Raw genomic sequence first — 12885 nt, 5'->3', positions numbered from 1 at the left:
AAATAAAATATTAATACATGAGCAATTGTCAGCTGGAATTACAATATCCTAATAATTTTTTGATTTTGCATTGTAAAATGTTTGGCATACTGTTTTGTCAAAAATAAAAACAAATGATTCCTCCTTTAAGAATCTAGTAACATCAGATTCTAAAGTAATTTCTGCTATCTCAAATTCAAACTCCACTGCTATAGATTTTTACCTGCTCCTCAAATGAAATGACTCTAGGCTGGATCTTTTCCAAGGTGAAATGATAGATTTCTTTGGCTGTGCTATCAGGCAGGTTAGGGAGATGTGTGCAGAAATCAGTCAGCAACTGTCTCGAGATCACAAGACTGACATTCTCATTTACCACTTGTTTCAAAAAAATAAGAGAAAAAAAATGAGCAATTCATAAATTTTCATTAAGCAATCAACTTTTCCTTAAAATTAATACTAAGACAAATCTACATTAGGACACCCTTCAATGCATTATTCAGGGATTTCCATACCCTTATTTTATATTATACAATCAGTTTTCCTTTTGCTGAATTACTTGATTATAAAATTAATACACCCAAACAGTAAAGATACCATGAGTATTCAAAGAAACAGATGTTTGAAAGAAGCTTTGTTTAGTGGTTAAGAATTTTATTCTCTTCCTTTTTTTTTATTTTTCTACAAAGCAAAGGCATTGAAACACCCATATTTTTAATGTATGTGTTTATATCCCCCATAGCGTAAAAAGATGTTTAAAAAAACCCATAATACCAAAGTGGATCAAAGACCTAGGTATTATTAGACCAGAGACTCTGCACCTAATAGAGGAAAAAGTAGGCCCAAATCTTCACCACATAGGATTAGGCCCCAACTTCCTTAACAAGACTCCTAAAGGGAAAGAAATAAAATCAACAATCAATAAATGGGATGAATTCAAACTAAAAAGCTTCTTCTCAGCAAAAGAAACAATCAATGAGGTGAAGAGAGAGTCTACATTTGGGGAGCAAATTTTTGCCACACAAACATCAGATAGAGCATTAATTTCCAGGATATATAAATAACTCCAAAAAATTAACACCAAAGAAACAAACAACCCAATCAATAAATGGGCTAAGAAAATGGGAGTTCAAAACCCAATTGAGTCAAATGTATGAAAGATGATATATCATGAGCTCTGTAATGTTTTGAACAATCAATAAAAAAATAAATAAATAAATAAATAAAATGGGCTAAGGAGCTAAACAGACACTTCTCAGAAGATATATCATCGATCAACAAATATATAAAAAAAAGTTCAACATCTCTAGTAATTAGAGAAATGCAAATCAAAACTACTCTAGATTTCATCTCATACCAGTAAGAACGGGGGTTACAAACAAGGGCTGGGGTTGTGGTTCAGCGCAAGCCTGGCATATGTGAGGTCCTGGGTTCAATTCTCAGCACCACATATAAATAAATAAAACAAAGGTATTGCATTCACCTACAACTAAAAAAAATATTAAAAAAAAAAAAAAGAATAAGTGTTGGTGAGAATGTGGGGGAAAAGGCACACTCATACTTTGCTGATGGGACTGAAAATTGGTGCAACCAATATGGAAAACAGTATAGAGATTGCTTAGAAAACTTGGGATGGAACCATCATTTGACCCATCATCCCACTCCTCAGTCTATATCAAAGGACTTAAAGACAGCATACTGCAGGGACACAGCCACATCAATATTTATAGCAGCATAATTCACAATAGCTAAATTGTGGAACCAACCCAGATGCCCTTCAATAGATTAATAGATAAAGAAACTGTGGTATATACACACAGTGGAATATTACTTAGCATTAAAAGAGAATAAAATCATGGCATTTGCAGGTAAATGGATGAAGCTGGAGAATATCATGTTAATTGAAGTAAGCCAGTCCGAGAAAAACAAATGCTGAATGTTCTCTGATAAGTGGATGCTGATCCATTATGGGGGGTCAGGGAAAGAATGGAGGAACTTTGTGCAAAGGGGAGGGAGGGAGGGGAAGGAAGGGGACATGGGGGCAGGAAAGATGGTGGAATGAGATGGACATTATTACCCTAAGTACATATATGACTGTACATATGGTGTGACGCTACATGGTGCACAACCAGAGAAATGTAAAGTGTGCCCCATTTGTGTACAATGAATCAAAATGCATTCTGCTGTCATATTTACCTAATTAAAACAAATAAATAAATTTTCATAAAATTTAAATAAAGCAAGTATTGCAGTACAGTTAACACCACTTGTACTTTCCAAATAAAGACAGAAAGAACTTCAGTCAGCATTAGATGTATCAACATTATAAATACTTATGAGATATTCCTGTGATAAACAAAAAAAGCTCTGAAGCCACACTGTTTCTACCATTCCTGATTATATAACCTCAGAAACTTCTTTCTATGCTTCTGTTTTCTCATCTGTAAGATGAGGATAATACCATCTACCTACTTCATGAAGCCTGAATTCAATAATATATGCAGAGCACTTTAAACAATACTTGGCACACTGCACTTAACAAATGTTAATTACTATTAACACTATTATTATATTTTTGTTTTGTTTGGTGGTACTGGGGGTTGAACCCAGAGTCAGGCCCATGCTAGGTAAGGGCTCTACTACTGAGTTACATCCCAGACTATTATATTTTTTTAAACGTATCATGCTTGTGAACCACTACTTAAATAATCCAAGTTACTATGAAAATAAATAATGATTCAAAAGTTGTTCAAATTATATTAATGATTTTAACAGTAGCCTGCTTTTCTTGGGGGATTAGTGGATTCAAAGTTTTTTTTTTTTAATATTTGTTTTTTAGTTGTAGTTGGACACAATATCTTTATTCTATTTATTTATTTTATGTAGTGCTGAGGACCGAACCCAGGGACTCGCACGTGCTAGGTGAGCGATCTACCGCTGAGCCACAATTCCAGCCCCAGGATTCAAAGTTTATGTAAAGATTTAAGTTTATAAAAAGCATTATTCTTTTACTACTATCATGCAATGTTCTCAATAAAGTCACTCCAAATGGTTTTCTGAAATCATTGCCAGTCTTTCTCACATTGCAGGCTCTGATTTTTTGAGGCAGTAACTTATAGCACTTATAATTACTTAGCTTACAAAATATTAATTGGAATTCATTATTAGATAATACTGGATGTGACTTAAAACACTTTCAGTATAATCGCAACTATGCACTTATAACAGAAAGAAATTACTACACAAATTAGTATGACTCAGGGAAATATAAGTAAATGAAGACACAAAGTCAGAAAACCTAGTTTCTTATCTGGCTCTACTACTGAGCAGCTAAAAAAAGAAAAATCACTTCATCCTGAGATTCATTTTATAATATACACAGCATATCTATACCAATACTGTCTAGTCATAGGATTATTAAAAGGACTCTTAAATGATGGACAATGTAAGTGAAAACATACTGTGAACTACAAAGTACCACCAAGTACTATTAATATTGTTAAGTCATTATAAATTCCAACTTAAGTTTTGAGTGATTGTCAAGATAAATGGATATGTCTAAAGTCAGGGAGTGGGGAAAATTAGATCTCAAAGAATGAAAATTTCTAGTTTCCAATTCAAGAGGAAATTTGTAACATTAATAAACAATAACTAGTACATAAGACTTACTATTTGATAGGTACTTTTCTAAGCACTTTATTATGTTTATTAACTGTTTTAATCTCCCAACAATTCTACAAAATAATTATCATATGCTCATTTTTGAGGAAAAGGAGGCACTAAAAAGCTAAACAACTTATTCAAGATCATAAAATAGCACACCAGAAATTTAATCCAAACCATTCTCTTTACATTATGTTAGACTGTCTTTCATCAGGTACTATATCAAAACTACACAAAACCTTCATTGGGACGGTAATTTAGAATATAATTCACTGAACAATAAACAAGTTGTAAACAGATTAAAAAATGTAGAATCAATCAATATCAATGCATATTTAACATGGATACTTTGATATAAAACAAGGTTTTAAAAAGTTTTAAAGTACTAGCTCAAAAATAAAAGGCAAAATTAAATTTTCATCCCACTTACTTGCTTCCACAAAAGCTTTCAGAGCTTCTAGTTGTTCTGCACCCGTTAACTGAATGGCTTTTTCCAGAATCTGACGATACCTAAAGTAATATTAAACAAAAATAATGTTCAGAAGTTACTGTGTTTTTTAATGGAAACTTTGAGATATATTTATTCATTTCTATTAATAAGTTTGATGTGTTTATTCATTTCTATTTACCTGATTGTATCTTTATTTTATTTTTTTTAATGCGGTGCTGAGGATCAAACCCAGTGCCTCAAGCATGAGAAGCAAGCGCTCTACCACTGAGCTATAACCCCCAGCCCCACTGATTCTTTCATAGTACTCTAATTTGCAGTATTCTTTATAGTACATCAGTTTTTTTTAAGTTTCCAGTCCAAAACAATACTAAATCTATAATTCTAAGATTTCACTTCTAGATTTTAGTATAATATATCATACTTGTAAGAAGTTTTTAAGTCCATCAAAAGACTGACTCTATAATTCTATGTTATTAACTCTAAGATATCATTTTTTCTTGAAAGTTTTAGTTTTGAATTCAAACTAGAAAGTCAGTTTCAAGTGTCAGGCATGCCTGTAATCCCGGCCATTCAGGAGCTGAGGCAGGAGGATCACAAGTTTGAAACCAGCCTCGGCATCTTAGCAAGACCCTATCTCAAAATTTTAAAATAAATATAAAAAATGGACCAGGATGTAGGTCAGTGGTAGAGGTTTGCCTAACATGTGCAAGGCCCTGGGTTCTATCAGAGTGTCAAAAAGAAAAAAATTAAGCTATATTTTCCTTCAACTATATATTATATAGATACATTATCTGGGGCCATCCAGAATGTTTTTCTCTTATGGACCTAATGAATCTAGGGTCATCAACAATAGAAATATTATTGTCCAGGTCACAGAACCAAACATTAGAACCTGAATGTTTCTCAGGGATGCAATGGGGAAGGTCTGTAATCTCAGCTACTGGAAGGCTGAGGCTGAAAGATTGTAAATGCCAGGCCAGACAGGACAATTCAGTGAGACCATCTCTAAATTTAACAAATTAAATAACAAGGGTTGCTGACAGATACACACATACAAACATAGAACATATAAATTAAAATTTTCCATATATTATTAGGCATAGTGGTGCAAACCTTAGGAGGCTGAGGCAGGAGGATCACAAATTTAAGGCCAATCTTGGCAACCTTGTGAAATCTTGTTTCAAGATAAAAATTAAAAAGGGTTGGGGATAGAGCAATCCTGGGTTCAATCCCCACCACCAAATGTTTATTAAGCATCTATTATGTATATGAAACAAAGTTTAGTACACTTTGATTCCTGGTTTCTTGGCTCTTGAAAGGATTTAGAAGTAAACAAAACAAACATTAAAATGTACCAAAGTCATTATTTAGAATCAAAATGAGTGCTGACTGAATGTAGTAATAGTTCTTCCACTTGATGAGCATACGACTGCACTAATCTTCCCTCAAAAAATAACAAAAACAATATAAGATGCTGAAAGAAGCCAGGGGCAGTGGCACATGCCTATAATCCCAGTGACTCAGGAGGATGAGGCAGGAGGATTGCAAGTTCAAGACCAGCCCCAACATTTAATGAGGCTCTAATGTTTATCATTCTTCAACTGTTTCAAAATAAAGTTCCTGTTTCAAAATAAAACGGGCTAGGGATATGGCTCAGTGTTTTAAGTGCCATGGGTTCAATCCCCAGTACCAAAAAAAAAAGTTTAATAGCATAAAATATTCCAATAAGAAAAAGAAAACAGGAACACAAAGGTGAACCACAGCTTCTGCCTGATGGCACTGATGGCATTTGCTGATAAAAGCAAGATAGCTAAAAGGTACAGAATAGCATTTCTGGTGGGGATAAGGGTATGGGTTCTGCTTTGGGACTCCTTTCAAATTTGCTGGGAACACTAACAGGCAAGTTGCAATATTTGGCCAACTAATAGAGCTGGAAACATGAACACTTTGGGAGTAAAGTTATAAATTCTATTCCAAGGATCATCTAGGTAAATCCAAAAATTCTGAAGCCTTTTTCCTAGACTATTAGTGTCCTCAGGTACCTGAAAGAAAGAAATGAAAATCCTCTCTGAAACATAGCATCTTAGACCTCCAAATACCCCTAAAAATGTATTTTTAAATAATTCACCTAACAAACAAAGATTAATAAGGCACATGATAATACAGCTAGAATCAACAAAAGTGACAGTAGCAACAACCAGGGAATTCAGATACTGAAGTTATTGGAAGGATTATAATACATTTATACTTACCACTTCATGGAGATAAAGACAAGCTTTTAAGTTTCAGCAAGAAATTGTGAACCAGGCTGGGGTTGTGGCTCAGTGGTAGAGTGCTTGCCTAGCATGTGTGAGGCACTGGGTTCGATCCTCAGCACCACATAAAAAAATAAATAAGTAAAATAAGGGTATTGTGTATGTGTATACACACACACACACATACATACATATATATATATAAATATACATATATATAAAATATGTAGATGTATATATATTTTTTTAATTAAAAAATTTTTAAAAGACACTGGGAACCATAAAAAAGTATCATTTAGAAAAAGAATTGCCAGAAATCATATAATTGAAAAATATAACCAAACTTAAAACTCAGTGAAGTACTTAGCAGATTAGATACAGTTGAAGAACTGATAAACTAGAAGGCAAATCTGAAGAAACTATTTAGAGGGAGAGGGATGTGGCTCAAGCGGTAGCGCGCTCGCCTGGCATACAAACAAAGATGTTGTATCCGCCGATAACTAAAAAATAAATATTAAAAAAATAAAATAAAGCTTCTTTCCAGATATTAAAAAAAAAAGAAACTATTTAGAATAAAACAATGAAATGAAAATACACAAAAAAGAATAAGAGGTTATGGTAGGTGGACCTAACAGGGATTTCACTGGAGCCTAGAAGAGAATACAAGATGGTGCAGAAGTAGCATAGCTGAGAGAGACATAGCTAAAAACTTCTCAGAACTGCTGAAAGAATACAATCCAGTGATTCAAGAAACCCAGTGAAGCTAAACCAGGATAAGTTGGTATTTACACAAGTGGCCACAATTCTTTTACTCCCCTTTCTAATGTGACTTTCTAGCTCTTCAAATCAAGAGGCAGAGTTTTTCCCCCCCGTCCCTGACTCAGAACTTGGTTGACCAATAGAATATGGTAGAAGTGAAATGCCAGTTTGGAGCCTAGGCCCCAACAGACCTTGAACCCAGGGGCATTTTACCACTTAGCAACTACATCTCTGGTCTTTTCTATTTTTGAGACAGGTTCTCAAAAATTGCTGAGGATCTTGCTAAATTGCTTAGACTGGCCTCAAATCTGCTATCCTTCTGCCTCAGCCTCTGAAGTCACTGGGATTACAGGTGTGTAGCAACCACACATAGCTTAAATGTCCCTTTGAAACCCTGCTGTTGTCATACAAAAAAGGCCCAGACTAACCTACTGGCTGATGAGATATGTGGCCCTGTCAAGAGGCCAGCCAATACACAAAGGCAGAGCCGCTCAACACAGTATGAGGAAACATTTGGGAGACAAGATAATTTGGAATAGAACTATCCAGCTTGGCCCAAACCAAACTGTCAACCTACAGAATTGTGAATTAAATAAGTGGGGTAGCTTATTTCACAGCAAATGCTAAGGGGCATAGATAAATAAAAGAAAATCCATATACACATATCAAAATAAAGCTGCCAGAAATTAAAAACGAGGCCAGGCAAAGGGACCCACGCCTGTAATCCCAATGGCTCAGGAGACAGTGGCAGGAGGATTGCAAGTTCAAACAGAGGCAGGAGGATTGCAAGTTCAAAGCCAGCCTCAGCAACTTAGCAAAACCCTGTCTCAAAATAAATAAATGAATGAATAAATAAATAAATAAATAAATAAAAGGGCTGGGGACAATGCTCATTGGTTAGGCACCCCTGGGTTCAATCTGCAGTGTATATGTAAAATTTTTAAAGAGGTTAAGAGCTAATATTTAGGACAGAGAAATAATTTCTAGTAACCTCTGCATCTTTTAAGAGTTCTAAATATTTCAATTTAATGACAGTGGAAAAAGCATACATTCCTGGAAAAAAAATCACTATCTAAAACGTAGTCCAGTTTGATGAAAATAACACAAAAAGGTAGATATTTTTAGTTAGGAGCTCTGAGACAAGCAAGATAAGCTGTATTCCAGCTCCACCACTATGTGACCTTATATTCCATCTTTGTGCCTCAGTTTTTTTCATGAAAAATGTAATATAAATATATTATAAAATAAATATAAATATTACATATGAAAAAAACTGAGTTAAGTATTTTAAAATGTAAGTACAGTTGTGCTTAGTAGACAGAAGTCCCTAGCTATTAACAACATTTACACTACAGATAGGAGTCACTAATACTATTGTATGGGGATTAACAGAGAATCAGAGACTAGAACCAGAGTTAGAATGTCATCCAATCTTATCCTTCATTTTATATGTGTGTGTATTACCATTTAGAAAAATTTATATATTTATTTATTTTTGTATTCTCCATTTTTAACAGTTTTATTTCACTTTATATTAGAAAGTTCTGATTCAGGGCTGGGGATGTGGCTCAAGCGGTAGTGCGCTCGCCTGGCATGCGTTTGGCCCGGGTTGGATCCTCAACACCACATACCAACAAAGATGTTGTGTCCGCCGAGAACTAAAAAATAAATATTAAAAATTCTCTCTCGGGCTGGGGATGTGGCTCAAGCGGTAGCGCGCTCGCCTGGCATGCATGCGGCCAGAGTTCGATCCTCAGCACCACATACCAACAAAGATGTTATATCCGCTGAGAACTAAAAAAAATAAATATTAAAAAAAAAATTCTCTCTCTCTCTCTCTCTCTCTCCCTCCCTCCCTCCTCTCTCTCTCTTTTTAAAAAAAAAAAAAAAAAGTTCTGATTCAAAGTCTACCTATATGGAGTAGAGTACAATCCATTTCATTTTCTGAAAAATAGCTTTTCTAATAGGCAAAGGCAGCTAAGAGGTCTTCCCACTACTAATAGCTTCTTGTAAAATAAAATGTTTAGACTCTGAAGTCCTACTATCCTCCTCTAGGAACCCTCTATATCCCAGAACTGGGAAGGGGAAAAAAAGGACATTTTTCCATAGGATTAAGTCAACAAAGATCTATAATCCATGACCTCACACCTGCCTTCAAAGAAATAACATTCTAAAATACACAAAAAAGAAATTACATTCTAGTTAGGGAAGAAGATGGACGAATTAGTGTTATATAGAGATCAATATAGGATGCCACTAAGCATAGGATGAACAATTATCTAGGTGGTGTGTATGGATGGATATGAGTATGTAAGTTTGCTGTTGTTCCAGGAAGAAGTAATATCTGGCACCAGATGCTGTGGCACACATCTGTAATCCCAGCAATTTAGGAGGCTGAAGCAGAAGGATTGCAAATTTGAGGTCAACCTCAGCAAGCAATAAGATCCAATTTCAAAATTTAAAAAAAAAAGGGGGGGGGGGGTCTGGGATTGTTACCAGTGGTGAGCACCCCTGGGTTCAATCCCTAAGACTGGAAAAAAAAAAAAAAGTAGAAATATCTGCCTGGGTTTTAAAGAATCAAATGAGTTTTAGCCAAGTAAGACAGACCACTACAACAGCTATCTATTTAAATGCTCCCTCTGAAGGCCCTCCTTCTCTTCTGAAGTTTTATATGAGATAATGAACACAATGCATGACATATACAAAAATATGCCTATAATATTTGCAAAAGTGCATTTTGTATGGCTTATTTATTATACCAACTTTAGACAGCTGTATTAATTCAGAGTTATAGAAAAGCACATCTAACTGAATTTTTAACAAGAAAAGCAGTATAGTCTGGTAGGTTAAAAATGAGCTTTTTAAGCCAGGGATGGTGGCACATGCCTATAATCCCAGTGACTCAGGAGGCTAAGGCAAGATGATCACAAATTTGAGGGCAGCCTCAGCAATTTAGTGAGGCCTCATCTCAAAAGAGAAAATAAAAAGGGCTGAAGATGCAGTTCCATGATAGAGTGCCCCTAGGCTCAGTCCCCAGTAATACCCCAGCTCCTAACCCCATCAGAAAAGAGCTTTTTAAAATAGGCAGACCTGGGTTCAAATACAAGCTCTGTCCTTTTCTAGCTGTTCACTGATTCAACCAACATTATTTATTTATTTATTTGTTTGTTTGTGTGTGTGTGTGTGTGTATGTGGTGCCGGGGATTGAACTCAGTGCCTCATGTTAGGCAAGCACTCTACCACTGAGCTACAACCCCAGCCCTACTCAATCAACATTTTTTGAACAACTACTGTTATAGATATGCTGCTAATTACAGGATCACACAATATCAGTTTTAGAAAACCAATGTATTCCATCATTCTTCAGGATAGAATCTCTTGTTACCCAGCTTCTAACAAAAACCCTACAACTGATTTATTTCAAGGATATTTCCCTCCTAAAACATGTAGCTGGAAGAACTGTTTTGTTAAGAGGATAAATACCCTGACACATTCTTGCCAAGAGAGAACCAGATATATACATGTAGGCAAGGACAAAACTTCTCAGAAAGCCGCTATGAAGGAGTTGTGGACTAACATTGCACTAGCTATCAGTTATCAACCAAATTATTTCATTTAGTCTTACAGTAACCCACGAGGTAGACTTGTTACAGTAATGGCTTCTAATGAATCACACCTCCCTCTGTCCATGTTCCTTTGCAATGTCACTTTGCCACTAAAGTGGTAGTGAGCTGGGCGCGGTGACGCATGCCTATAATCCTGGTGGCTGAGGAGGTTGAGTCAGGAGGATTCTGAGTTCACAGCCAGCCTCAACAACGGCCAGGCACTAAGCAATTCAGTGAGACCCTGTCTCTAAATAAAATACAAAATAGGGCTGGGATGTGACTCAGTGGTTGAGTGCCCCTGAGTTCAATCCCCAGTACCCAAAATAAATAAATAGGTAGTGGTAAACTCCATTTTCCTTCCCCTTGGGCTGGTCTTGTGACTTATCCTGATCAGTATTAGAGAACTGATGATGGGAGCTTCTACTCTCACCCTCTTGGAACACTTGCATGAAGAAAGCCCCAGCTAAACTACTGAATAATTGACTATATGCAGAGACATAAGAGACTCAGCCAACAGTCAGATATGCAATAAATCTACAGCCAAGTTTCCAGCTGACATAATATGCATGAGTGACCAACTCAAGATCAGCACAACCCAGTCAACCCACAGACTCCTAAGAAATAATAGTTGTTTTACACCACTAAGTTTTTGGGTTGTCTGCAGTGCTGAGGCTCAAATCTGGGGCCTTCAGTATGCTAGGCAAGTGCTCTACCTCTGAGCTATATCCCTAGCCAATTTTTGGTTTATTAAACAGTAATCTATAACAAAGCACCCCATAGGATAGGTATCATTGTTTATCTCCAATTCAGATCTGAAGAAGTAGATTCTTTTTTAAATATTTATTTTTTAGTTGTAGATGGACACAATATTTTATTTATTTATTTTCATGTGGTCCTGAGGATTGAACCCAGGGCCTCAAACATGCTAGGCAAGCACTTTACCACTGAGCCGCAACACCAGCCCCTGAAGAAGTAGATTCTAAGCTGAAGTTTCAGAATTTTGCAAAGGCTTGAAAAAACAACAAAAAAAATACACTAATGTACTTATTTGTTGTCCAACATAATAAAAAGCAAAATAAGTATGATGAAATATATAAGCTGGTTTTACTTTCATCCAAATCTATAAAAATTATGTGCAAAAAGGATTGAGCCATGAAGAGATATTCAACATATTCCCAACCCATTGAATAAGTCAGTATGCATTTATTGGCCACTTAAAAAATAGTAACAACAACCTTTATGGTATTTTCTATGTGCCAAGTACTGAACTAAGTTATACACACATACACACACACACACACACACACATACACACACACACACACACACACACACACACATTTTGTCCTCAAACAACCTTAGACAAGAATAAGTCCGATTATTATCCCAATTTCCCTCGGTGGCAAAATGCTTCACAAAGTAATTAAGCCCAAGATATACAGCTAAATTTCCCAATGGTAAAATTAGCTTACATTTAACACCAGGGAAAAGGGAGCACAGTCCATATGAAACATATTCATGATTTCAATGTCCAGGTTAGAGTAATAGATCAAAGCGATCCCAGCTGTCAGGATGTGAGTATTAGGATCATTTGAGAGTCATACTTTAAACAGAAAAACTTCAAGTTCATCAAAAAATAGAAATAATGCAAAATCTGTAAAGAAACTATTTATCCACCCACCTACCTACAACACTGCTGAACAACTGCCTGCAGGACAGGCACATGTCACAAATTTTAACTTAGAGTGGATCTAAGCATTTTAAATGGTTCCTGCAAACATTAGTATTCTATATATCCTAACTCGCACAAGTATATTTTGCCTATATGCCCCTCCTTAGAGTTGGTGAAGGAGTGAAAGTATCCAAAACACAAGGATACCCAGATGATGGACCGAGTGGTTCAGAACGACATGACAGCAGCCATACCTCCTCAGCCTCCGTCAACCCTGAGAAGCCATCTCTTCGGAAAACTCTGCACCAAGACCCCAAAATATAAAATTCCCTGCACCAAAAGATGGGGAGCGTCCAAAAAGAAGTAGATTTCGGGTGACTGGCTGACTAGGGATAAGAAGAGATATTAGGGAAGGCTGTGAAGGCCTAGGGAAAATCTCCTCTCTACCACGCTTCCAAAACCCAAAGGAATCAGTAGGGATGTTAACAAGGACTGAAAAAGTTG

The 12885-nt window shown here is 36.0% G+C and overlaps 1 protein-coding gene across 2 annotated transcripts in view; it reads right to left on the bottom strand.

Annotated features, from left to right (window-relative positions):
- The window catches only part of Cops4 (COP9 signalosome subunit 4), a 34109-nt gene that overhangs the window by 20831 nt on the left and 393 nt on the right, over nt 1–12885 (bottom strand). The window contains exons 2-4 of one of the 2 annotated variants that reach the window (XM_040292219.2): nt 6343–6459; nt 4070–4149; nt 203–354 (exon numbers count right to left, since the gene is read on the bottom strand). In XM_040292219.2, coding sequence (XP_040148153.1) covers nt 203–354; nt 4070–4149; nt 6343–6350 — 240 coding nt within the window. In that variant the 5' untranslated portion in view covers nt 6351–6459. The remainder of the gene's footprint in view (nt 1–202; nt 355–4069; nt 4150–6342; nt 6460–12885) is intronic. The other variant, XM_005339315.4, reaches the window with a different exon arrangement.

Source organism: Ictidomys tridecemlineatus, chromosome 9 (genome assembly GCF_052094955.1).
Source record: "Ictidomys tridecemlineatus isolate mIctTri1 chromosome 9, mIctTri1.hap1, whole genome shotgun sequence".
NCBI lineage: Eukaryota > Metazoa > Chordata > Mammalia > Rodentia > Sciuridae > Ictidomys > Ictidomys tridecemlineatus.
Note: the sequence above shows the minus strand (reverse complement) of the source record. Positions and strands in the feature narration are given on the sequence as shown.